The sequence below is a fragment of the Triturus cristatus genome, chromosome 1_2, assembly GCF_964204655.1.
Source record: "Triturus cristatus chromosome 1_2, aTriCri1.1, whole genome shotgun sequence".
In the NCBI taxonomy this organism is placed as follows: Eukaryota; Metazoa; Chordata; class Amphibia; order Caudata; family Salamandridae; genus Triturus; species Triturus cristatus.
In genome coordinates, this window is record NC_140580.1 from 76,357,577 (window position 1) to 76,385,304 (window position 27,728).

The following is a 27,728-nucleotide window of genomic DNA, read 5'->3' on the forward strand; positions in this document are numbered from 1 at the left end:
GGAGACCTACCTCGGGATTGAGAACGTTTCTCTTTTGAATTTTGTTTATTAGTTTCCCACTTCTTTTTAGAAGATGTAGGATTTTGAATATTAGAGTCCTTCTCAGGACCTACAGACAGTTTTGACTTCAAAGGTTTTCCACCCAAACTGTCTCTGCCTAATTCTGCATAAGATTTGTCTATTTTTCTGGGTAGTTCATGTTGATGTTCTGTTACATCAAATTCCCTTAAGCGTTGGCAGATCGCCACTGATGCTGCCTTCCCTTTAATATTAGATAAAATTATTATTGAGACCTGGTCGAAGTTTTTCAGTAATTTCATACCTAAATTCAGAGCAGGCTCTGCCCCGTATTCGTTTCGAATTTGTTTCAGGACATCTGGTATTACTGCAATTGACAGAACACCATGTGTTTTAGTATAAAGGGCAGCAAAGACTGTGCCCCAAGTGGTGCAGTCTTCCAGTTATGGTGTGATCCCCATTGGCAAACAGATTGTTAGGATTCTGTGTTTCTCATAAGGGCTAGTATTTGGAAATACTGCTTCTATTTGAGTAATTTTTTTAGCTAAGCAGAATGGATTTTGTTCACGTTTGTGGGCATTTTACCCATGACTGTGTGTAAAGTCTGTGGAGTAATTTTTAGTTTATACCCTTGTTGAGGGGTTTGATTTGGAATGGTTATTGGTGGTTGGACTGTGAAAGTCCGCATGACATATTGGACTAATTGTCTGTAAATGTTTATTAACTCTTGTAGTTGAGTAAGTAATTCCTCGTCTGACATCTCTTCGATGTCCGGATGAGGTGTGTAGCCGGCTAAAATCAGCCATGTTGCTCCTGGTCTACCTAGTGGAAGGAGCCTGGTAATGTTTTTGTGATGTTTTAGGGCGCTTTAACCAGAGTTTATGCTCCTGGTATGTGAGTGGAATTTCAATATCCTCGAAAGGAATATATTCCTCAGGTGGTTCATCTTCTTTAAAGAAGTGAAATACGTTTGTTACTGGATTTGATTCTGGGAATACAATCCATGAATAGAATACCTCTGTCTGAAAGGATTCGTGTGACTCTATCACGAAAATTGCTCTACCACCTCTTGGTGTTAGGCCGTGTTTTATACGTTTTAGAGTGATGGCTCTCCTTAAGTTTGGAGGGATGTTTATAACATCCTCATCGGTTTCATTTAAACCTGTAAAATTAAAAGCTGTTACGACTGGATCAGTCTCAGCATTATCCCCGTGCTGGGACATTGTTTTTGAAAGAATGCAGAACAAGTTTCAAGGAAACAAAGATAAGGTGCACAATATTTTGGAACACTGTATCCTTCAACGTTGAACAAACCAAATAGCTAATATATAGGATTTTTGTCCTATACAGCTTTTGCGGATACTTAACCCTACCCACTCCAGACGTCTTACGGAGTGTGTGAGTAGGGGTCTCTGAGAAAAGCACGACTCAGTATGTAGCGTTAAATTAGTGCCTTACCAAATGTTGGGCGCCATGTAGTGTAGTTCCTATTTCCCTAATAGGCTCTGCGCATTGGAATAATATACCCTAAAGATTTGGCATAGGACTGAGGTCAGTATGCCCCTATCGAGTATATTAAACTTAATTAATTTGTACCAGCTAACTCAGAGGCCACTAGAAACTCCTTGTAAACAAGAAGGGAGTAGTTTCTGGCAACCGCATAAACATGACAACTTTGTTTCCCTTTAGAATCAGAACACTCTCAGAATCGTGAAAACAACAGATAATAGTTTCACTCAGCTAATCGTGAATGATTAGTTTCTTCAGAGTTTACACAGAAAGAATAGACGGGCGTTTCAATAAAAGGATTTATTGAACAGTCCAGTTTCTCGTGTAAGAGATATGAGCTGTTACAATCAAAAGTGTATGCTATAGTCTGGTATGCCAAGAGTCCCACTAGGTTCTAGTTAGCTCCATACCTTGAGAATGAGAGAGGTGGGAATCTCTTTCCGGGTCTTGAACTCTAACACCCCGTGAAGGGAGTCAGAACACTGGAAGCTGGATTCTCTGCGAGCAGGGATGACAGCGTCTCTTGTCAGTGCGTCAGGCCGGGACACGGGCTCCTCTTAAGCTGAGGTCTCCTTCTACTTGCTTGGGCAAGGGAAGGTATATATACCTGGTAGGTGCCTTGGAATGTAAGCATCGACGTAAAGTCCAGCAGAGGAAGACGTCAGGAATTAACCCTTAAGGAATTTATGCGCAGAATCCTGTGTGGCTGGAGTTTGGCTCAGTGGAGGGAATGGGGGAAAATGGGGCAGAAAAAGCGGAGTATGTTGCATTAGAGGTGATCCTTCATGAAATATACCAATCTTGGTAAACTTTATGAAACAATGCTATCTGGCATTTGTACGAGGCGCTGCTGTGGCGTCGTGGCCGTGACTGTCTGGAGGGATTACTGGTCTGGTAAAAAAAAAAAAAGCTGTGTGGTTGTAATGTGACATATGTGAAAATATTTAGGTGGGATGCATAGACGTGGTCTGGTAGTATCATGGTAAACTTGATGTTGCATGTGTGCAGTGTTTATAGAAGTAGGTGAGAGGAAGTAGTGCTGATGAGAACAGGGGGAAAAGGGGTGTCACGTGGCGCCCAATGGCCAAGTATGGTTCTAGTCAATGTCTGTATCAGAGGTTAGACAGGACAGGTTTAAATCACTGCAAAACCTTCCATAAGATCTATTCAACTACACCTTGAGAGAACACGATGCAAACTAAGAGACTGGAGGGATTTCGTGTGATTCGCCATCAGGCGGCCCAGGCGCTTGCCTAGCGGCACATGCCAGGCAGTGCGCTTTAGCGGGCCTGCCATAAAAAAAATGTTAGAGCGAGACGCCTAGTCAAAGTTGCATCCTAGTGTTATTTTCTTCCAGCAGAGGAGTGGGCTGGCACTAGTGTGTCTTCTTAACGAGCAAACTTCACGGCAGCATGTGTCACCGCGATAGCCTGTACATAATGCAACCAGACACACACAAACTGTAACATTGCATTAGTTCTATCATACGTTTAAGTTAGACACAAACTGTAAACAATGCACAAATTGCATTACGTGTTTAATTCAGCCAGAGACGCATACATCCTGTAAAAGAATTGCCATTGGTACTATGTGCCCGGATTCGCACTGGACAGAAAATAGGCCTGGGCACCACAGTAGAAGTAGTCTCCATTATTCCCTACTGCCAGATTGCCCTACAAACCAATCTAGCACTGGATGTGTATGAGAAAAAATGATGAGATTTTCACAGCCAATCAGATTGTGAACTCGAATTAAAATTTTGATTTGTGAAGCAATTTCTAAACCCAACTGTACCTAAATGTTTTTATCATTCTCAAAAACACAAAATACATTTACACTTGCTTGGTGAAATCTATCCAGCTGCTCCAGATGTAGAAGACAGCAAAAATTCCTACTTTACTGTAATATGAAATGTAACTTTTTTAGAACCTATTTTAAGAGTTATCAGCGATACACGTCTGTCAACCATCACATTTGGGTGTGAAGAATTACTGGGAAGGGAGGAAACCTTACTTGACACAATCATCAGCTATATAGAGAAACAAATATTTTGCCTCTCCACGAATGCATTTTTCACGTACTTATAAGATTAGAGTTTGGGTTAGTGATACAAAGTATAGCCTGACAAGCGGCATATCGAAGATTGTGCCACAAACTGAGAGCAACGCATTAACAAACACCAGACCATCTTATTTAGACACAAATTATGAACCTAAGAGAAAAGTTTTCAAGAAACCACCTCGATATAGCCTTAAATAAATTAAAGTGCTTTGGACATTGCCTGTAACCTTTATTGTGTTTTTTTTTTTTTAAATCACTGAATAAAAGTTTAAAATCTATTTCACATCTTGATGATAAAAATGACCTTTGCAAACAATCACATGATTGAATGAATTAACTATGAAACCCACTATTGGCAGGCTTACCTTTGTAAACAATTTTCAACTTATAGGTTTGGGGGCATCCATCAGGCGACTCGAATCCACCTGGGATCCAACCACTGGACAATAACAACTGCAGGTTAAGCAAATACAAGACTGAAACAACTTTGCACATCCTGTGCCAAAGCCCAGCCTGAACAGAGGAACTGAGAAGCTTGCTTCGTGCCACATTCAATGTAAAGGGAATGTGTACTTGTTGACATGCACAAATGTAATGTTTATATGGAGAGAATACTCAACTACACATTACATTTAAAAATGTATGGTACAAGCAGAAAATAAGCGTGAAAAAAATAATACTTACTGACTATTTTATAAATGAAATTGTTACTAGCATAAGCATTGTGTCAGTAAAACCTCCATGTTCTTAAACGCATCGGCTGACATTGATAGCTTTTTCTTAGTTACAAAAATTTATGGGTCGAGCCTTATGTCAAACCACATACATCCACTCTACTGCACACCAAAACACATGGGTAAAAGACATTATCATTTACAACGCCGATAGCTCTAACTCTCACCACTGCGAGACCGACTGCATTGTAAATGCTTGTTTACATGTAACAACCACTAGGAGAACCAACATTTACACAAACTACGCAAATAAGGTTCTTGTATTTACGCTTATCCCGATTAAATTCATAGTGGATAAGCAACCACACAGTCAAAACTTCAGAAGGTTCATAATTACCAGCCCGTGCAGGAATCATAACTATGGGCCATACATTGTTACGCAGTCCCAATGATCCCAATGCTCAATTTGAAAACATTTTCTGTTCTTTTTAGGGAACTATCAGTTGCTTTTCAGATGCCCATATTTCTTGTTCACATCGTCTGTCTGCACCTTTTGACTTCCTTGTCTCAAAATACATAAAGAGTGGGTTATATTCACGTATTTGAACTATTAGCTCGACGAAGTGAACATAGGTTTAAGATTGCTATGAGTGACTGTCATAATTTCAATGTAATTATGAGTGACATTTAAACAACTATGAGTGCCATTTTCTCGCGAGCTAAATCAAGCAATGAACACGAGGGAAACATATAAATGACTCCATCCCTGCCAAGTAAGGCGCATCAGGGGTAGGACTAACAAACACAGCTGCCAGGTTTTCAGCATGCATATGAGTGACATTTGTATGTTTGTACTCTACTTATGAGAAGCCTTTATGTCTACACGATTGACACTTTGAATAACATTTTATCAAGAGAAATTAGGGAGAAAACGTGTATGGGACAAAATAGCAAATAATCCATGCATTGTAATACCTAGATTAGATCACCAAATCCAACAGTGGATAGTTTAGGATTTCTGAAGTTGTTGTGCATCAGCTCCCTTATTGCTCTTTTGACCCCTCCCCTCCCTTTTTAGGCCTCAAAATAAACAAACCAAGGACAGAGCAGAGACCCGAGGAGCGGGCAATAACAGGGTGTCAGAGGAGGTAATAACAGGGCCTCATACAGGGCAATAACTACATCAGAGGGGGCAATAAGAAGGCATCAGAGGGAGCATTAACAGGGGATAGTGCGGGCAATAACAATGCATCAGAGGAGCAATAATGAGGGCATCAGAGTAGACATTAATGAGACAGGCGAGGAGGCATGAACGCCACATTAGAGAGGACAATACTGGCATCAAAGTTGGCATTAATGAGGCATCAGAGGGGGTATGACAGTGATATAGAGCAGTCAACAATGGCATAAGGCAGGACAATAATAGCACATGAAACGGGTTAATAACAGGGCAATAAAAAAGGAAATCATACTACACCAGAGGGGGCATTAAGGAGGCATTGGGGGAGGGGGGTGGGGGGTTCACATAGCATCAGAAAGGACAATGATGGGGCCTCAGAGGTGTCCATAATGAAGCATCAGTGGCAGGAATAACAGCAAATTAGATAAGAAAATAACAGGGCGTCTGGGAGGACAAAAATGGCGCTTCAGATGGGGTAATATTAGGGCTTCAGAGGGGCTGTAATGTCATCAGTGTGAGCAATAACAAGGCATCAAAGAGGGTAACCGGACACAACAATCATATAGCACCAGTAAGGACAATAACCAGGTACCAGACACAATAACGGGGCATCATAGAAGGCAATAATGGAGCATCAGGACCAGAAATAACATGATTTTTCTAATAAACTACACACAGGCTCTGGCTGGTACGTACTTGGCCCGCGGCCCGGCCGCAGATGATTCGAGTGTCTGTGTCTGGATGAATAGGACTGTAGTGTTGCAGGCGGGAGGTGCCTGCAGGCGCCGCGGCGACTCTCTCTGGCCTGCCTGGGCTGGCTGCGCCACTGTAGGCCAGCTGGGTTCAGGCGAGGCTGCTATTCCTGGACCGTTTTCTGCCCTGCTTGCGGCCTCCACAGAGTGATCGGGCTGCGGCTGTCCTGACTCCTCGTGAGTTAAGCGGGGGTTGGGCGGCTAGTAATATTGTCCTGGCAGCTGCTCGGCGCTGCGATCCCCTGGTCTCCTGTTTCTGAATCGGCTGCACTTGAGCGGAAAAATTAACAAGCTGTGAGCTAGCACGGCGGTGAACCAGTCTGGTGCGAACTGCCTGCAGAAGAGCGCTGCGGGCAGCGCCATCGTTAAAACTGCCGCGCTGCCAGAAAACCATACAGCCCGGCGCAGCCTTGCTCAAATCTCAGGTCACCAGGATGTGACGTACCCGCGGCGCCCGCATATAAGCAAGCAACCTGACTGGTGGGCCCGGTGATCATGAATACATTGTAGCACAGCAGACTGTGAGCCTGCCAGCACTGTAGCCTTAGATAACAGTGGAAGGCGAAGCTCTGACGCCTGTTGGGGAGCACCGCGCACGCATACCTACCACGGGCTGCGGCACGCTGCCAGCTGCATCACTTGGCTTCCACAGTGGCAGCTGAGACAGAAATGCGTGACAATGCATTTCAGTGCGGTAATCCGGATTACCACACTGAAATGTGTTAGTCTAACGCCTGATGCGTGATACTTGGCAGGACTGAGTGAAATACTTTTTCATAGTACTTAAGGTTATCAGCATTGCTGCCGATTCACCAAAATGCCAGGGGTAGTGAAAGTAATATCATCCAAACATTCAACCACTGATGACATCACAGGAATGGCATCACATTACTTTTTTGACCCGGAAACTGTTAGAGAATATGCTGCCATATAGTGGCAACTGCTGCTGCAAGGCTATGGAATGAAGTACCACTTGAAATTAGACAATGCAACACCTTGTCTCTGCTTAGGAAAAGAATCAAAACGTGGCTGTTCCCCAGAAACTGATCTTCTGTCTCTGAGTGCTGTCTAATCGGGTTCTACCCTCTCCGTTTTATGATTGTTTGCGTCATGTTCTATAGCGCCAAGGTACCCATAGGGTGTTTGTTGTGCTTTATAAATGCTATATACAATACAATACATGACCTTTGAAATAATGGCATTAAGGTAATGACACTGCTGAAATAAAAAAGCAACCATCAATAAAGGATTAAAAATTACATGTAAAATAAAAAAAATAAAAATGCACCAGGTTTTGAAAGCAAACACACATCAATGTTTGTACCACACATATATATTAATATATATGTTTGTATGTTGAAGCAGCTTTGTTAATCGTTTGCATTAGTTTATTAATCTAGAAATTAAAATATATATAAATATGTATATTCCCTGAATAAAAAACAAAGTTGTAAGTAATGTTACAGTTAGGCGAATTTGAGAGCTAACTATACCTTGTGCCATCGTCGTGCACTGCTTATGACATCACTCATGACATGTTCTATGACATCATTTATGACATCTCAAATTACATCATCCACTGAACGAGCTTGTTTGTTATATTGTTTATATAGATGTGGGTAACTACCATATTACCTTTCTACCTAATTTTGTACAGCTGGAACCAGCTTATCGGTATAAGTGTTTACAAAACGCACATGCTCCTTATACACTCTAGAGGTGTATAGGCATTAAACACGTTTTAAATCTTTGTATTGAAAACTAACTCAGTGTGGAGGTGACAAAAGAATTGTGTTCATTATGTTCCACACAAGTTGTTTGGTACTGCAGAACAAGTTTCCAGCAGGGCAAAGATTCTATGTTCAACATACTCAGTATTGTAAGCACCCTTGAGTAATTAGACAGAATTGTTTCAGCATGGCAATTTCTACTTAACATAGAAGACTGTGTGCACCAGGTACTAACATATGTACATGTGCTTGTTTTGCTTCAGAATATTGGCTATCTGTAAGGTTTTCACCACAGTATGAAGGCTGAAGTATGATCTTTAGCACCTTCAGACCTTGGTTATTTTTAAGTGAACAGCCGCTCTTTGACAAGTTATGCATACAGCGTACACGGTGCTTAGTAGATACTTTTTAAGACTCCGTGGTGTATTTCCTGTGAGAGTTTCACTGTCTGCAAACAGTGTGGTACAGAGTAAACTCTAAATACCAAAGGGGATGATGGACGGAGCGCTTAAGCAAATCAAACACTCACCCCCAGTCAACTGATCTGGGTTTAATCCATCATTCTTTAGCTCACTCCACCACCCCAGTTCAGACATAAACTCTCTCCATAGAGTAAACACTGTTAACAATACCCACTTTTCTACTTATATCCACTTAATTTCTCAATGTAGGTTCAGTGGCATCAAGGGTTTGATACAGGTTAAGAGTATTCATAGTAGGGCATTAATTATGCAACAGGGCTTGAGTATCTGGAGGAACTTGGTTTTCCCTGAACAGTTGTATACAGATTGAGCACCGTGTGCAGGATAGGTTACCCTTTCAGCTGTGGTTCATAGTGAACTTGAACTCGGCTATCGATGAAACGGATGGAGCAGGGTCAATCTTGCAAATCGCACAAGCTGGCTTTAACTATGGGTGTTGTATGTATAATAGCAGTAAGACACTTCATATTAGTCTGGGCTATTTTGCGCTTACTTTCACAGCTCTAATGGTATTCCTGTTAAAAGAGCAATGTATATAAAAGACGGTTAGGTGATGTAATCAGTGGTGTCATCAATGATGTAATTTGAGATGTCATCAGTGATGTCATAAATTATTGAATAGATCATTATGAGTGATGCCATATGAAAAGTCATAAGCTGTGTATGGGGGTTGAACGTTATAGCTAGCTCTGCTTACTATTACTGGTGAATGTCTTGTTTTTTTTTAGTTCAAAACGTTAATGTTGTCTCTTGACAAATTCACCTAACTATAACCTTACTTTAACCTTTAGTTTTTTTTCTGTGAATTTCTATGGTTTAAAAAAATAAAATTCTCTTTTTATCACACTCAACTATAACGTTAGGTCAACCTTTGTGTTTTTTGAGTGAATTTCGAAGGTTTTAGTTTTTTAACGTGAAGTAGTATTTAATTACATTGCATGATTCCAACCCCGCCGCACATGGCCTGCGGCCAGGCCCTGCAGCTAACCCCACACATGCAGGGCACAGCCGGCGGCCAGCCTCTGCAGCCAACCCAACAAATGCAGCCAACCCAGCAGTGCGCACCGCCATCAGCCATGCATGCCGGGGGCTGGCCACAGGGCCTGGCCCCGGAGACCCCATCTCCCAGTGCCTTTTTTTTTAAAGGGGGGGTCGCACTGCCACACTCCTAGACCCTCATTAGGCCCTGGGGCCCCCTACCTCAGCCTTGTTAGATACTGGGGACGCCATCCCCCAGTGCCACTCCTTTAAATAAAGAGGTGGGAGGCATGTGTGGCCCTCTGCCACAGGCCAATTCCAGCCTGGGGACCCATCTCCCGGGGCCTGGCATGATTTTCAAGGGGAGGGGAGTATGTGGCCCCCTCACAGACCTTTTTAGGCCATGGGGACCCCATCCCCCAGGGCACTGTGTGATTTTTGCAGGGAGGGAGCACGCGGCACCCCCCCCCCCCACCTGCCAATTTCGACCCCAGGTACCACATCCCCATGGGTCTGGCATGCTTTACAGGGGGAGGGGGCATTTGCCCCCCCCCCTCCCCGGGCCTATTGCGGCCCCAGGGACTAAATCCTCTGGGGCCTTCAAGCTTGAAGGTGGGGGCCCTGGTGCCCACCCAGAACACCTATCATACTCTTGTTGGGGCATGCAGCTGGAGCCAGCATTGCTCCCACCCGAGGGAGTAGCTACTAATGCTGCTCCCTTTCGGGCGGGAGCAATATTTTGATCTATTTGCCTGCCGCATCAGATCAAAAGTCTGCTCCCAGCAGGCTGGAGCGTTTTTAAAGCTCCCACTGCTGGAATCAGACTTGGTGTTTGCTCCCACTTGGTGGAAAATCCAAAACTGCTCCTACCGAAGCGAGAGCAAACACAGGTGTAGGAAAATGCCGTATTATGTCATGTGGGGTTTAGACCTCACTATGTAATACTATCACGATACCCCAAAGATGGTCCTTGGATTCACACAAAAAAATCATTAGCTCTATCTTGGTAGTGTGGCAAAGAGTAGTCAGGCTTCACTAGAGATACATGTGTTAAGCATTTCAGAGTACCAACATGGTCGATACGTAATTGACACAACTCAAGAGAAATCTGACACCAATATTTTTATCTTAATTTAGACAGCAAATCGAACAGAATAGCATACATATAACCGGAGTGATAGATTTTTGAAGCAATATATAATCAGTGCAGAATAATACAGTGAAACTTTATGATTGAGGTCAATGGGTAAACCACTAGTGACAATCGGTCACTTGCAGGTCGAGTTGCGTGGTACACTTGCAGGGTAAAAGTGATGTGGGTTCCAGGACTAAGACATAACAGGCAGTTCATTTTTACCAGGCCCGTAAAGCCCAGGTACAGAGTTGTCCTGGCTGTCCCTGGTGCTAAACGTGAGCAGTTGGGGGCAGCTTTTACCGCTGAAACGGTGCTGTACGGGAAAAAGATGCAAAAACACAACAAAGGAGTGGTTTCTGACATTGGTCAAAAGTCGGATGGAGTTTCCTTTTGATGCAGCGCCGATTAAAGGGGTTGGTTGCCGGACTGATGACCAACAACCTTTGGCAGCGGTACGTAGAGCAGAAAGTAACTTCAACTTCCAGTGGTCCCGGGGAATGTGGTAGGTCCCTGTATCTTCTTGGAAGGCAGTTCCCACAATGTACTAGACTATCAGGATTTGGACAAGCCCTCCCGAGGGCCTAATGGCCAGCAATTACTTAGATCCAGAGCGTTGTTTTACCTGCAGTTTGCAGGGGACTCGTGGCACTAGTCTGAGGGTGCTTCAGGCTACCACAGGGGTCTCTCTGTCCATGTGAACCAAGAGATAGCCTGGCACAAGTCTCGATCAGGCAGTTCCAGGAGCATTGCCACAGGTGTAGGGCATCCCTCTTTTGCTTTGTGCAAGTCCTGTTATAGCTGACGCAGGTCTCTTCTTCTCTCCTCTTTGATGCAGGTTGTTCAGAACTGAGGTTCTGGGGTCAGCGATGTCCCTAAAATCCTAGATTTAAGGAAGTTAGGGGTGTGGGAGCAAGTAGCCAATGGGCTGCTAGTCCCTGCAGCTAGTCTGGCCCTGAGGTGACCACATCCAGGGTGTGGGTCACCTTTTCTCCACGGAACCCTCTATTCTGCCACTTCTAAAGACAGCAGCAATCTAATTTTAATGTACAGATCAGGCTGCCCATCCTAGAGGTGTGGCTGGCATTCTGGGGTTGTACACCTCCTTGACTAACTAATTTCCCACCTGTCCGGGTGCAAATATGCCTGGGGCAGTTAGAGGGCTGTTTCCTCCTATGGGAGTCAACCCGGATGCATATCAGAGGCGGTGCAGCCTTTCAAGCACACCGCCTTGATGAGCCACTTTAATAGCCTGCTTTGGAGGAGGGGGGTGTGACCTCCTTCCAGCCCAAACCTTTGTTCCTGACTCCTGGGAGCATTCACACTGCCTGACAGGAAGTCAGAATCCTACCTTGGTGGCAGCAAACACGGAAAACACACGCTTTCCAGTCAAGAGCACAGAGAAGCTGGGGCAACCAGGTGGGCAACCTCTAAGGTAGCCATCTGGATGCATGCCACATCGCCCTCAACAGGAGATTTGTGTCAGGGGTGAGAAGGCACGTTGTTTGATACCAAACATGACATATTTAGGCGGTACCAGAAGGGAAATTCCAACCTCGGGTTTGCCCAGGTGATTTTATGGATCGTCTATCACTTTGAGGGAAGGAAGGGTGAAAATTTGTAGAAGGAATTAGAATCCCGGGTGGGGACAAGGGTGGCATTATTTCCAGTTTTGACCGGCCCAGAATTAACTTCTTTCTATCGGTTTCTCTTTTACAGCATCCTGAGGTGTGGGGTCACAGCTACACAGATACGAATAGTATGGTGAGAATATCAATATCCTTTCTATCTAATTACTTCTCCGTCCCCAGATCACCCGAGGTGTGGGAGTCTTATTTTCTCTATACTTCTCTTTTCTTACAGGGATGTTGAGACAGAGGAGGGGCCCAGCTCATACTTTGAGTATCAGGTAAATAAATATAAAATAAATAAATACATTTAAAAAAAATGAGTGTGCACAAATAAAGAGTAGAAGAAAATAAGTTGTTTTTTCTTCTCTTGCTTTGTCCGTGAAGTTAAAAAGAGGCTTGTGAGAAAATACCGTCATACGAGGACGGGGACTCCCCTTTTTCTGCCACATTCTGTCCTAACTTTGCAAAGGGACGCGAAGAGTTAACGAAAGCCCCTCCCTCCCTTTCGCAGGAAACTGAAGAGAAACCCGACGAGAGGAGGAACCACCCGGAGGGGGCGGGACAACCAGCCTTAAGGGGACGGACGCCGGAAGAGAAGGTGTGTGGAAGGAGGAACCCGGAAGACGCCGAGGGTCCCGAGACGAAGCAGCGGATGGAAGAAGAGTTGCGGGAGGAACAGAAGGAGGAGTCGCGGGAGGCGCCGAAGGACGAGGAAGACGCGGGTAGAACCGAGGACGTCGAGGAGGAATCTGAGCGGTGGTCCAAAGAATGGTGGACGCCCCCGGAGGACGCTGAGAAGCCGCTGCAACTCCGGAGAGTTGCGGCAGATGCGGTGAGTGGACAGACAGGGGCGGGAGGGGGAAAAAGGGGGCACCGGACTGTGCAACGAACCTAAGCCCAACCCCTGCATGCTCCCTCACTAAAACGCCCATACACTCGGGTCTCCGAACAGGAAGGGGGGGACAGGGAGGGGGTATCTCCCAAAAGAATATAGTCCTGCAGTTTTTTTTCCCTTGTTTTCTTTAACGCCTCACCTCAGGTGGAGTCCTCTTGCTTTAGGGGTTTCACGTAACCCACTCATCAATCGAGGCAACGGGGGAAGGGGCCCCTACGGTAGTACTAGAAAGGAGAGAATATCCTGTGACTTCACCAACCGCCAACCTTAAGCCCTACTGGGGACCCGCCGTAGTTTTCCTTGTTGTTTGTTTGACCCTCTGTAGGTGGAAGGTTCACCTATACTTGATTTTCTCTGTTTATTTCTGTTCACCGCTCTTAAAATACTCCGGGTGTGGTGATGGTAATAACTCGTCAGTCCACTGACCGCTCGTTTCCTTCTTTTTGAGACACTCGGGGACGGCTGTCATCATCCAACAATCCTGAAGAGACCACAAGAGAAGAGAAGAGCGAGACCGGACAACCAAGCCCCAAAATAACAACCACTTGACCAACTCTGACGCTGAAAAACCACAAGTCCATATATAATCTTTTGTAATTAACCAATAAAATCTTCAACATTCAACCATCACTGCGGCCTTCTAGTTTCTATTTCCGCCCATCCCTCTGACAGGGCTTCCTTAGAACGCCACCATAATGGAGACTGTTTTGTCTATTGCTGGTCTCTCTAGTGCTCCCCATTATGTTTTAGACTTTTGGCTTCCCCAGCAGCTCCTCGCACTCACTGCACTAGCTGCTGCAGCATCTGACGGTATCCATCAGGCGGCGGCGAACCACTCCTCTGCTGGTTCCTCCTATTCTTTGGTATCCCCATAACTTTCTCCTTCCTCCTCCTCTTCAGGAATGTAGGTGTCGGCGTTCCTTTTTCTCTCTCCCTCATGTTGTTGGGGTCAGCGTTTTTATCTCCTCCTCCTTCCTGCTCCACCTCACTTCCTGGTTTTTCCTTGGTCCATTCAGCCGGTCTTATAGTGCTACCCATCCTACCCCTCATTCCTTGCTGGGATAAGTCCGTTGTTCGTTTAAAAATATTATTGGTTTCTGCCCTCCTCTCTTGTATCAGTCCTTCTTTCTTTTCTAGGTCTTACTGCCTTCACCACCTGCCATGACTAGAAGACGGACATCGCGCCCCCGAAACAGGTAAGGAGATGGGTTAGATGGGGGTTCTGTCACACACTTATAGTGTCATTTAATGGTAAATGACACTATAGGGTCATATAAGCTTGCACTTACATGTCCACACCTTTGATATAATTCACCCTGCCTCCTGGGCTTTTGGAGGCCTTCCTTAGGGGTGAGTGGCGTATATCAGAGCGTCAACCTGATTGACACTTTCTGAACGGCAAACATAAAGAATAAGATGATTAAAGGAACTCTCTAATATGAAATGCTCTTTACTGGGATTAAGAGGATCTGATATTCTGTCAAAGGCCTGATTCTGGAGAACGAAAAACCCTGATGAAGTCCCTGTGGGACGAAACGCGTTGGCTGGGCTGAATGGACTACTTCTAAGGTAAAGCATTTTTTTAATCAAATTGGATTCAAAGAGATACACAGTACTCTGGAGTGACTACTTTGAGTTGGATCTATATGAACTATTGGAGAAACAATATAATCCTTGGACTTGTTGATAGGACAATCACAGACTGATTTTTAACGCTCCTTTTACTTTGCCGTATATCAGTGATAGTGCACTAACTTTGCCACAAATGGTGAGGGTAAAGTCGAGTTCGAGTAGTTTACACTGCTCCTGCAGTCTGCAATATAAGACCTGCTGTCATTAGTTTATTTGGGTCACTCAGGGTGGCACAAACAGTGCTGCATGTCCTGGGGACCCCTTTACCAACAATGCCCTGAGTAACACTGGTACCATATACTATGGATTAATATGGGGGCTCCTAGTCAATTTGGATTGCCAATTCATACATACAGTTTCAGAGAGACAGCACTGGAACTGGGGTCTGGGCAGCAGACTCAAGTGCACTGCCAGAGTCATAACCATTAGTACTGGAGCAAAAAGTGTGTGTGTGTGGGGGGGGGGGGGGGTGACCATACAAAATCGTCACTTTCCTACAACAGGTTTCCCTGCCGGGATGGGCTCCCCAGGACACAGCTACTGAGCCGGCCGGGGGGGATGGGGTCACCGAGGCCAATCATGGCTCAGGGAGGGGGGCTGCATGCCCCCCTCTTCCAAATTTGTTACATTTCGGCCCAAGGATTTGGCACACCATGGCCTTTTGAGTATTGAGGAAAGGGGTTGCCTAGGAAACTTGTGTTTGATCCTGCCTGATGGGAGCAATTTTTAATCTTCTGCCAAGCTGGAGCAAACACAAAGTCAGCTCCCAGCAGGTGGGAAGTTTAAAAATGCTTCTACCAGCTGGGAGCTGACTTGTGATCTGTTTCCGTGCCCGCACTGATGTGGGCTGGGAAACAGATCAAGAGATTACTCCCCTCCGGAGGGAGCAGCATATATAGCGCTATACCCAGGCGGGAGCAATGCGGCCTCTCACCCACGCTGGGAACTGTCTGGGACCGCGAGGGACTTGTGCCCCCCGCTGCCCACAACAAGTGTATGGTGGGCTACCTACTATGGAGAAACTGTGCTTGGAGATAAAAAAATGGGAGCCTGACCCGCCCGATTTCACTGAGAAAAGGATGGGAATTTTTCCTAAATTGAAAACGAAGTGAAGCAGTGGCAAGGGATGAGAGATGGAATACTTGCATTCCTCTTGCTTGTTCAGTTTTTTACGGAATCTTAAAAAACTTAATAGAAAACTTTTCATTTTACTTTTTTAAATGCATCCCGTTTTCCTTTAAGAAGAATGGGCTGCATTTAAAAATAAAATGTGCTTTATTTAAAAAGAAATCACAGACATGGTGATCTGCTGTACCCAGCAGGCCGCCATCTCCATGGTAACAGTCCATTCTCAATGAGTCGCAAATCGTGACCTAACCCATGATTATTAATGAGCTAGGTCATCTGTGACCCCATTGGGAATCGCTAAATATGACTGAGACACATTAGTACATTTCATTTTGTGAGTAGCTAATTATAAGTCGCTAAAAATCACAATTTGTGAGTCGCAAAATAAAATACACATGTGGTCCTTTGTTGGTTCACCCTGACAGGGATTGTGCTAATTGCTTGAACGGGGATTACCCCCCATTTAACCAACAACCCAATTCCTCATATTTAGTAAAGGTCATATGAGGTTGGTTGAGAACTCTACTGGAAAGGAAAAAGCACCACTTTTGAGAATGATGAGAGACAATGTTGGTGACAGTGGGATGTGAAGGAGTACGTGAGAGTGTAGTGGAGACGGAGGTTCAGGTACATACATTGCTATGTTAGTATGAGCGTCTTAGAAGTTAAAACGCCATCTTGCCACTTTTGCTGCTTTTGCACACGACACTGCTGATAGATGTTATTATATGAAATCTGCTTGCTTGCCTTTTTCTTCACATGAGAACGGTCTGTTGTTCACATCCCTAGATGTGCACCGCGACATTGGTCTGAACATTGTGTGCAGACACAGTCAGGGCCAACAAACAATGTATGCTTTTGAATTCAGGTTGATCGGCCCACGCTCTAGCCATAACAGGCTCTAGCCATAACACGCACACAGCTGCAAATACCTGAAATTTGAGCGCCTTTAATATTGCAGTTTGCATGCATGAGACACTTTGGAGAAGACTTTTTCCAGACACAGAGCAAAGCTGATCCTGTGATGTGATTCACCTAAGCTGATATTTACGGTATGGGGTTCCCCATTTAAACCTAGAGACCTTCTATTAGTCTAATAATACTAGCTTACTTGTGACGGGAGGATGGGTGTATTCCACTATCATTTGTAACATGATTTCTCCCTTCATTTTCTATGGTATTGTGACAATGCTGATGGTTTTACTATTAATCATTTTCTGCTTATGTTAGCCAAAGTACTGTATCTTAGGACACGTAGTTTATAAAATAAACCATTTAAACTTTACGGTGTCTATGATTACTCTTGTTGTGGACTGATATGAGAATAATAACGAACAGGTATTTCTGATTCCCACCATTCCTGAGAGTACTCGCATGTTCTGGGTTGTCTAATCATTGGTAGCTTCGAGATGATAGGGAGTGCGAATGAGACACTGATGCTAGTCGGATAGGGGTTCTGGGTATTGAGCTGAGTTTTTGGTACACCGCAATTCACTGAGGTCCTGGTTTCCTGCGCATAGTTCTGTGCATGAGCAGAATCCCTTCAACATGGCGCACCCAACGTTTGGTATTACGATTTGAGACGCCTTAGAGTGACGGTTTTAACCTACCTATTAGTTCAATAGGTTCGGTCAAGCTTGTCAATTAGAAAGGTTTTTATATTTTTGAACCCTTGTGCTACTATTATATAGATTGTTTTTCATCTCTGTGTCCTTATGGCTGCGGTCGATATTGCGGCGCATAGCCGAGCACCTCTCTGGCGTCATTTGATGCAGTTTGGGGTACCGGACGATGGGATGGCTGTTATTTTTGTGGTGAGTGCCGATGCATCATATCCCTACGAGTTGTTTTACTCTTGGGTTACTATGCCGGCGGTGAATGCGGACGACAGTACGTTTCACTCCTATACTCCCACGCGGGTCCCGGTGAATTATACACCATATAGGACACAGGAGATTCCTATTTCGGCTTGGCAGCATCGTATTTGGTTTAATGGCGCCCTCCCCCACACGGTTACACCGGTTCGTTTGGGCCCTTTGTCCATTCCAGGGGCCACTTGGCCGGTACTAGCCGGATTTACACCGCATCCTCGTTATTTGAATGCTACGGTGGATGAGTTACGGGTCCTCCATACAGCCCTGATTACAGTACATCGGGCTTTAGTGCAATACGTTTCGCGTAACGTGCAGGTAGGGGCACCTGTGGTTGCGGGACAGCCAGCTGGCCCGGCCGGGATTGTCATTAGTCCCATCATGGTTAATTCGGTAAAGGGCAAGCGCCCCCAGATTAAGGACGATTTGCCTTATTGGCTTGCTGAGAAATTTGACCGCACTCTACTCCGGTGGAAAAACACAGGATACTCACCATTAGTTTGCAGAAAGACTTAGTCCCAGAGGTGGCCGATTGTGATAACTGGGGTAAAGTTTTTGCAGCGGTCTACTCAAAGTGCTTCGGCACCCCATCTATGGCCCTGCTTCCCTCCGTCATCAAACGTGTTCACGATCAACACGGGCCGGAGGCAGCAGTCGAGTTGGGAATGAGGCTTGTTGGTGTGTTCGACGTAGTGGCCACTCTCATCCTTGGTAACCTCAAGGGAGATGTGGTTCACTTTCAGGTGGCTAATGGTTTAGCCCTTGTAGACAAACTCGATAAGCCCCGAGAATTGCCAAAAATGATTGCGGAGGCTTATAGAACTATTGGCCGCAGTAGTTTGGATTAAGCCTACTATTGTCATTCCAGATGCGCAGCAGCAAACTAAGGCGAGTCCGTCTTTCAAAGACGATCGTCCAGCGTTTCCAAAACAAACTTGGAGAGCTAAGAAACAGGGAAAGCAGCAACAGAAAAAGGGGTCTCGTCCTGCATCACCGGTACAGGCGACTAGTGAACGCACATATGATTTGCGCGATCGCACTAGCATTAGGTCACCTGACAGATTTCAGGTTACTGAACAAAGTTCTCCTCGTTCTTCACAGGAAACATCGGCCTCACAGTCCGGTGGCGGAGAACGTGGTAACGGTCGGGGTGCCCAACAAGGACGTGAGCAGCCCCGTCAGCCTGACGGAAAGGGCAAGCAGGACGAGTTTGCACATCAACGTCCCCCGTTTCAGAAAAAGAAGGTTGCTGCCCTAACAGTGAGGTATGCCACAAATAGTGAGGACGCAGCTTCGGAACCTGACATGGGCACTAACGCTGCTCGACAGCGCGGCGGAGGTTACAGTAGTGCGGCAAGCACTGCGTCCATATCTGGAGGCGACAGCAACTGACACGTTCATTACTGTAGAAACTGCGGATACTAGAGTGGTTCCCCCTGACAGGCTATATGATATAGTCCTTTTAATTTAAGGTGGCATACAACGTACAATACAAGGGATTTTTTGGGATAATCTGACCTCTACATATGACATTCTGTTGGCAGAGGCGGACTGGCCCCCAGCTTTCATTTTGGCTGCTCCTAGAGGGGAGGAGGTAATCCTCCCATCTTTTGCACACACTGTGCCAAAGGATCACGCTCAGAAATTTGCAGACGAGTGGGCCCAGGTGCTTGCTCTGGCTTTGTACCGTACTCAGGTTGGGTGGGATAAATTGTCGCCAAGCCATGAGATTCCTTTATGGTCTATGCCCCAGCCGCAACCCCAATATCCCATGCGCCGCGAAGCTAGATCTCACGTCGCAGAAATCCTTGAACAATTGGAATATCAAGGTGTTATTGAAACCTGTGTGTCACCAATGAATAATTCTCTATTCACTGTAACTAAACCTGTTGGGTCGTACTGCCTATATTGGATTACCGGCATTTAAACTCACATTGTCGGACTTGTGCTGTACAAAATACCCACAGTTCTGCCCTCGTTGATAGTCTCGTGAGAAAATGGTTTAAGACCACACTTGACATATCTAATGGCTTTTTCAGCCATAATCTGTCCTTTATTAGTAGTCAATGGACAGCCTTTACTTCTGGCGGCAAACAAAAACAGTTTAAGAGATTAGCCATGGGCTATAAAAACAGCCCTGGCGTCTTTGCCGCACGTGTAGTCTCTCTATTAGAGAGCATTGACCCTGATGCGTACTCGTATGTTGATGATATCTATCTCACAGACGACGAATTATGGCCGCATCTGTGTCGCGTTGACCGCATCATTGTTAGGTTTGCGGACTTCGGTTACAAATTCAACTTTGAAAAGTCCCACATTGCAGAGTATACAGTGTTGTTTTTGGGCTATGAACTCAACAATGAAGGTTGAGGATTAGCCCCTCACTTCCTAGAGAAGTGCGCGTGTTTGCGTGCTCCAACAACACTGTAAAAACTACAATCTTTGCTGGGTTTCCTAAATTTCGGGCGTACTTACATTCCCAATTATGCCAGCGTATCAAGCCGCTATATGCCTTGGTACAATCTACTTTTTCCAAATCGAGCTGGCTGCCAGAGCATTCAGCTATCTTGCAATGTTTGCAGGCTGATCTTCTTGCTTCAAAATATTTACTGACACGTGATAACCGCACTAACCTGGTAATAAGAATTGTGCCGGCCACAGTGGGTTTCACGTACTTAACGTTCAATGAGGGCGATACAGTCCCCATTGCTTACAAATCAAATTTGTACACTTCGGCTGAGTTGCGTTTTTCCACAGTCGAAAAAGTTTTGATTGCAGTGCAGATGGCAATTCTCAAGGAGAGAGCACTGTCGCAGGGTAAACGCATGTTGGTAGTCACACCGTATCCTGCCCTAGAGGCAGTGAAGAAAGCCAGTGTACCAAATTCTAAAGCTTTGCATCCACCTTGGATACAGTGGGCCACTTCCTTGACATCGCCGGATGTTACTTACATCTTTGATGCCCCATTGCAGACTCAGGAGTACTTGCAGTATGAGTTTGTTCATCCATCTCCTCTGTCTTTGCGCCCGCTTGAGGATTGCCATTGTGTCATATACACGGACGGTTTTGCGCAACCGGCAACTGGATCAAAGCATGCTTATTCAGCGGCCTGCGCAATTGTAGCTGGTACTTTCGTGAATGGTGAATTCAAGTCTGATGTCGTGCATATGCAGTCATTGGGTGATTGTACCGCACAGTTGGCAGAGCTCCGTGCTCTGGTGCTTGCACTGGAGTTTGCTGATCCACGGGTTACAACTCTTATAGTGAGTGACTCGTTTTACTGTGTTCAGTCTTTTAATGACAATTTATTCCTTTGGTCTCAAAATGAATATCGTGATTCCAAAGGTAGCACAATTAAGCATAAAATGCTTTGGGTTCGAGTCGCAGAACTTAAGCAGAATCTGCCTCTCGTGAATGTAATTCACACTCTTGGGCACCAGCGAATTGGGGTCCACGCTGTCGGGAACAGCTTAGCTGACGAAGCAGCGAAAACTGCAGTGGCAACATATCTAGTAGCAGCAGTTACGAGATCCAAAAGTAAGATTGATGACATCTTAGCAGCTATTGCTGCAACAGAGAAGGGAAGTAATTACCCTAGAGGTTTCCTTTCTCGGTACTCTTATCATTTAAGTCCTGATAAAGTTCCATATGTGAGAATTAACGACGTTGGTAACAGGTTGATTCCCAACGCGGACTGCAGACTTTCTTTGATAACAGCGGCTCACGAAGGCATGGCTTCTGCGCATGCCGGCGTTTCAGCGACTGTTACTCTCTTACAACAACGTTACTGGTGGCGCGGATTGTATAAACAAACTCGTGCTTATGTTCTTAATTGTGACATTTGCCAGCAGATTAAACCTTCGACTGCTACGCGCCCACCTCAAACACAGTTGTACATATCTAATAAACCACTTGGGTGTGTTTATTTAGATTACTGCGGTCCTTTCTCCTCTGATACTGCGTATAAGTATATCTTAGTTGCAGTAGATTCGTGCACACGTTTTCTTTGGGTATGGCCACAAAGGAGTGCTGATGCTCGAACTGTCATCAGGGATTTGCGTGTCTTTGTGGGAATTTTTGCGTGTGGAACCCTTCATTCTGACCAAGGTCCTGCGTTTGCCTCTAAGGCGTACAAAGAAGCCATGAGGTCTTTGGGGGTCCAAGTCAAATTTTCGTCTCCATACAGGCCTGAGGGCAATAGTGTTGTGGAACGGATGAACCGTGACTTAAAGCAATCACTGACAGCTAGGGTTTTAGGTACTGGCAGGAACTGGTTAGCCCATCTGTATAACGTACAACGTGCACTAAATAATCTCCCTAGAAGGTCTCTGGTTGGGCGGACCCCATACGAAATGCTCTTTAGCATTAAGATGTTTGTCCCGGACCTTGATGGTCCAGACATGGCGACGTCAGCCGCACCCTTTGACGTAGATGATCACTGTGCTGTATTACAGAATCTACAAGAGACCAGAGACAGTCTTGCAAAGGAACACTTGCCCTCCACAACTGATGCTGCGCTTCAGATTCCGGTAGTCTGCTGGCTACCTCGAATTGGTGACCTGGTCCGTGAGAAGGTGGAGAACAAGAAGGAGTTTGGCCCCTCTTATCGTGCACCGGTACCAGTGCTTGGCGTGCAGGGTACAAGAACAGTCATTCTATCTCAACTTCCTGGTCGCAAGGATAACAGGTACATCTCCATTGACAATGTCAAACTACAGCGAGTGGCCGATTCTTCTTAGTATGACTCCAGCGGTCTCTTGTCCAGCGATGCTGAGAAATTCTGTTTTGGCTCCGGCACATACCACCAGGCCTGACATTGCCATCGAGATGCATACAGTTACTAATCCTTTGTTGCCTCCACCGGCTGGTGGTCAAACTGAAGATTCTGAGTATCCTTATCCCACAGATGTATCGTTGCCTGGTTTACAATCACCTGCAGTTGACCAGTCACAATTTTCTTTTGATACTAACTCTATGACTTCCAATGCCACATCGAAAGTTTCTATTTTTGCTACTTGGTTTAACAAGACATTTTTTGATTCCCCCCTGGACTTGTATTTGGCTGAAGCTCATAAGTATCTTTTTGTTCATGTCCATTGGATTTGTGGTGGTATTTTTTCGTCTTATAAATGGACACTATCTCACCGAAAGAGCTACAATTTGACTAATTGATGGAACTTTGGCCCCCCACTCCTCATCGCACATCATGAAAAGGGACAAGACATTTGTGAATATTACTGCCTGGCCTATGTTGGATGGGATTGTGTGGGATGCTGTTAAATTTCAAATTCATGGTCCTACAGAAGTGATTAATGTCCCAAATGTACTTCGTGTTTCTATGGGAGATGTTGTGAAACAAAACATCTGCTCTGATGATTAGGATGTCTAGGCCATAGAGGCACTGTTTTCTGATTTGAAATATTATGCTGCCTTTGATGCTGAAGATTTGTATTTAGACACAGCTAATTATGGGGAGCTATTTTGCTACCAACACTATGGTAATCACTTCCTACATAAAGCCAATACATTTCGAAATTTTGTTAATTACACGCAATGGGAACATTGTCCTGCACCCATTGAAGGCAGCTCTAAAACATTAGTGAACAAATTTAAATATTTTTCAGACTTTAGTGTAACTGACCCTGAATCATTTTATTTTAAATTGGCGGCGGAGCCGGCTTTTAAAGTTAGACTGACCTCGACTAAATTGTTATATTCCCAATCCTTTATGGATGATTTGACTATACGGGGTTATGAGCTGTGGAAAGATACCATTGATCTTAAATCTCTTTGGGGTTCTAAAGCATGGCATGTACAAGGTACAGAAGCTCTGCATTGTGCTTGCCTTATCCCAAACCACATGTTATTTTTTAATTCTACCATTTTTCAAACCACCTGCTTTGGATTGGCTACTTCTAAAATAATTAATTCCCACTCCATTCCTGATCTGGGTGCTTACCCAAATTGGAATAATCACACTGATCTGTCCCTTGATGCGTTGCAGTCATATATTACTAACACATCCTTCAACATTTCCAATTTAAATCAGGAAGGATGGTTGATTTGGCAGAAGAGCTCAGATTCCTGTCAACGTCGTTTTCTGGGTCTATACCCTGGTTATACACAGGTTAGACTGGACCCACGCTTTGAATCTTCCCATTCGGTTACTACCTATACTGTAGGGAAGTTATGTCAGAACTGGCTGCAACATTCCATCTTGGCATCTGTTAAACTTCATTTATTAAAATTGCATGACAAAATAGATTTGAATGATTTTGTTAAGGGTCCTGTGGGTGGCAGGTCCAAAACATGGTTATATGCTATTTATAACTAAGTTTGGAAATTATCGCAAATTGAAGCGGCCTCCAGATTGAGAGCTATTGATCAAGCAAATTTGGAAAAAGTACTAGCTGTTATCGATAATAGCATTAACACCCTTTCTTCCAGAATTTACACATTAGATAATATTGTTTCATCTGTTGTGGATATTGTACAGGATGATATGTCTGTTTTATATCATGGCCAAAATCAATTGCGTTATATAATGCAGTTTGCATGGACTTTGCAAACGTTGAAGGCTGGGAAAGTTCCCTGGGACTATATGAATACATCTTCTTTATTCCTGCTGTTTAATCTGACTGCAAAACAACAGTTCATGTCCATGAAAGATGCAACATACTCATTACTGCATATTGAAAAGCTGGAACCTTTGCCTTTCTCTGTGGCCGAATTGAACTCCGCAGTGTGGCTTATCCACGGGTTAATCACCTTGCCATTTCCTTTATTTAAGTTCAGTTCTTGTATGAAACATTATGCCCTAGGCAGATATGAACCACTGGGTACTGCCTTTTTGCATGAAGTTTGGTCACTCCCATTTACATACAGAAGCACGAGAGAAGGTAGAGAGGTTTATTTGAAAGGTGAGGAATGTACTTCCACACCTGATCACTCAGTAGTGTGTAGGCACATCCAATTGCATGGTGCATGCAACGTTCAGGCGCCGAATTTAGCTTGCGTTCTGAAAGGGATTCCAGTGCCAGCAATTACGGCCACTTTTACATTATTAGCTAACGGTAGTTACTTGCTTTTAAATAATGAGACTTTCTGCGGGATGCTAGTGGAAATTCCCTACGTTGTGACTGTTTCACAACGAGTAGTGTGCTGTAAAAATGTCCTTTTTCCGCCCCCGCATGGGAGGCTCGATGTATCCATCTGGCCTTCCATCCCAACCTTGAAAGCAGAGTTCAACAAGATGAACAGAATAAGGGCTCTATTGTCTCAAAAAGAGGTCGCTTTGACTTCCTCCCGTGAAACATATCTCCTTCACGTAGTAAACACCCGCACCGAGGTGCATGCGCTTTTGAATACTGACCTCCCCCTTCACTTCGGTGCTCTGATTAACACTATATTCAATGCCTCGTCAACAACTGGCTTGACGCATTTTTACAAAATTGTGGGCTCGTGCCTCTTGACCTCTTTCCAAACAATTTTTGGTGTGATACCGGCATTTTTTCATTCCAGTTTTTCCAGCGTCTTCGGCGGGCTCCCATTGATTCTCGCCCTCGCTGCTGGTGTGCTCCTGTTGGTCTGCTTGCTGCGCAATGGCTGCACAATATGTGTCACACGACAGCCTGCCCTTCCTGCTCCATCTTCGTAACCGGATGCTTGAATATTATGGAACGTTGCCACTGGCCACCTTAAGCATAGCCTATGGTTTGTCCTTCCGGTTTTCTTACTTTACTTGCGTGCAACCTGTTTTTCATTGCCTAGATTGTCCCTTCGAATGGGCTCTGGATTTGTGCCTGTCGAACTCGGTGTCTCCTGCACCGGATTATGATCCACTGATGAGTCCCTTAGTGGCTCATGAGTTGGACTGTTCTGGTATCAGGATTAGGGCCTGTGGAGCGGCACATGGAGTCCTAGGGAATTGGGACATCTATACGGCAGCGTATGACTTCTTGGCGAGAAGTTACATCGAAGAACACACAAGTTTCCCTCTGATTGTGCTAGAGGCTCCAGTTATCGAAGAACATGTATGTTCATTTACTTTGTTAGACTGGATGGTGGACACTTTTACCGAACATAATAATGACTTCCTCTTGGAAGCTGTGGCAACTTATTGTGCTTTCACGTTGATGGATTAACTTGGAGGTCGACCCACTGCCGATTTTTAAGTTTTTTTTTACCACGCAACTTTGACTGTGCTAAGCATTTACGAGATAATGCTTTAAGTTTTTTTTCTCTCTTTTTCTTTTCCCTTTTTTTTTTATGCTAATTTTTCGAACTTTCACCGCCATTTATATGGATTTGCAATACATGCGCTTGGTTATGTCCATTTTGACCTTGAACTCTGCGTTCCTGAATTGTATCCCTCTTTGTTCGTGGTCCGATCAACGGGGGGTGTAGTGGAGACGGAGGTTCAGGTACATACATTGCTATGTTAGCATGAGCGTCTTAGAAGTTAAAACGCCATCTTGCCACTTTTGCTGCTTTTACACACGACACTGCTGACAGATGTTATTATATGAAATCTGCTTGCTTGCCTTTTTCTTCACATGAGAACGGTCTGTTGTTCACATCCCTAGATGTGCACCGCGACCTTGGTCTGAACATTGTGTGCAGACACAGTCAGGGCCAACAAACAATGTATGCTTTTGAATTCAGGTTGATCGGCCCACGCTCTAGCCATAACACGCTCTAGCCATAACACGCACACAGCTGCAAATACCTGAAATGTGAGCGCCTTTAATATTGCAGTTTGCATGCATGAGACATACTTTGGAGAAGACTTTTTCCAGACACAGAGCAAAGCTGATCCTGTGATGTGATTCACCTAAGCTGATATTTACGGTATGGGGTTCCCCATTTAAACCTAGAGACCTTCTATTAGTCTAATAATACTAGCTTACTCGTGAAGGGAGGATGGGTATATTCCACTATCGTTTGTAACATGATTTCTCCCTTCATTTTCTATGGTATTGTAACAATGCTGATGGTTTTACTATTAATCATTTGTCTGCTTATGTTAGCCAAAGTACTGCATCTTAGGACACGTAGTTTATAAAATAAACCTTTTAAACTTTACGGTGTCTGTAATTACTCTTGTTGTGGACTGATATGAGAATAATAACGAACAGGTATTTCTGATTCCCATCATTCCTGAGAGTACTCGCATGTTCTGGGTTGTCTAATCATTGGTAGCTTTGAGATGATACGGAGAGCGAATGAGACACTGATGCTAGTCGGATAGGGGTTCTGGGTACTGAGGTGAGTTTTTGGTACACCGCAATTCATGGAGGTCCTGGTTTCCTGCGCATAGTTCTGTGCATGAGCAGAATCCCTGCAACAAGAGATAAACTGGAAGAAGAGGTATAGCTCTAATTCAGGATGAGAGCCAACTAGGAATGTGTTTCAGTGTGACAGAGTGAACAGAAAGTGACAGATATTTGGGAATAATCAAGGAGGAAGGTTTTACTTTGCAGATGATTGTATGTTGAAAAACATGAAGGTTATAAATCTAGCTGAAGAGAATAAGAGCAGATGTGGGCTAAGGAAAGCGACCTTCTGTAGTGGACAGAGTGAACAGCCAGATAAGTGGGTTCACATTTACACGTTGACAGTATGACCCTCAACAACAAGCACAATGTAAGCCTAAGGAATATCTCTGCTACCTGAGGCTCAGGACTATGAACTCATTATTACTTCAACTGCACCTGTCGGACACTGTCGACATAGTACTTTAACACACTGAGTAATATGTATTTTGCTGTTAAATTTACAATACTATAAATAAATAGAAAGTACAATACAAAAAATGTAATAAATGAAATCCAGATTTCAGACTTACCTGGCTGTTCATCTTCATGCACTGCACAGCATTCATACACATCTTCATTGCCTTCAGCTTCCATTTTAGGTGTGGCTTCCTGGTAATGCAGGTGGTCACGCTGTAAACAGAAGATATGCTAATCATAAACATCCCAGGATGCCTGTCTCCTAGAAGGCGGTGTCTTGAAATTAAGGTTTTGATAGAAATGCTAATGATTTAATGGTCT

The 27,728-nt window shown here is 44.6% G+C and overlaps 1 protein-coding gene across 1 annotated transcript in view; it reads right to left on the reverse strand.

Annotated features, from left to right (window-relative positions):
• The window catches only part of LOC146866833 (uncharacterized), a 409,043-nt gene that overhangs the window by 186,057 nt on the left and 195,258 nt on the right, over positions 1-27,728 (reverse strand). The window contains exon 4 of the mRNA XM_085617773.1: positions 27,521-27,620. Coding sequence (XP_085473899.1) covers positions 27,521-27,620 — 100 coding nt within the window. The remainder of the gene's footprint in view (positions 1-27,520; positions 27,621-27,728) is intronic.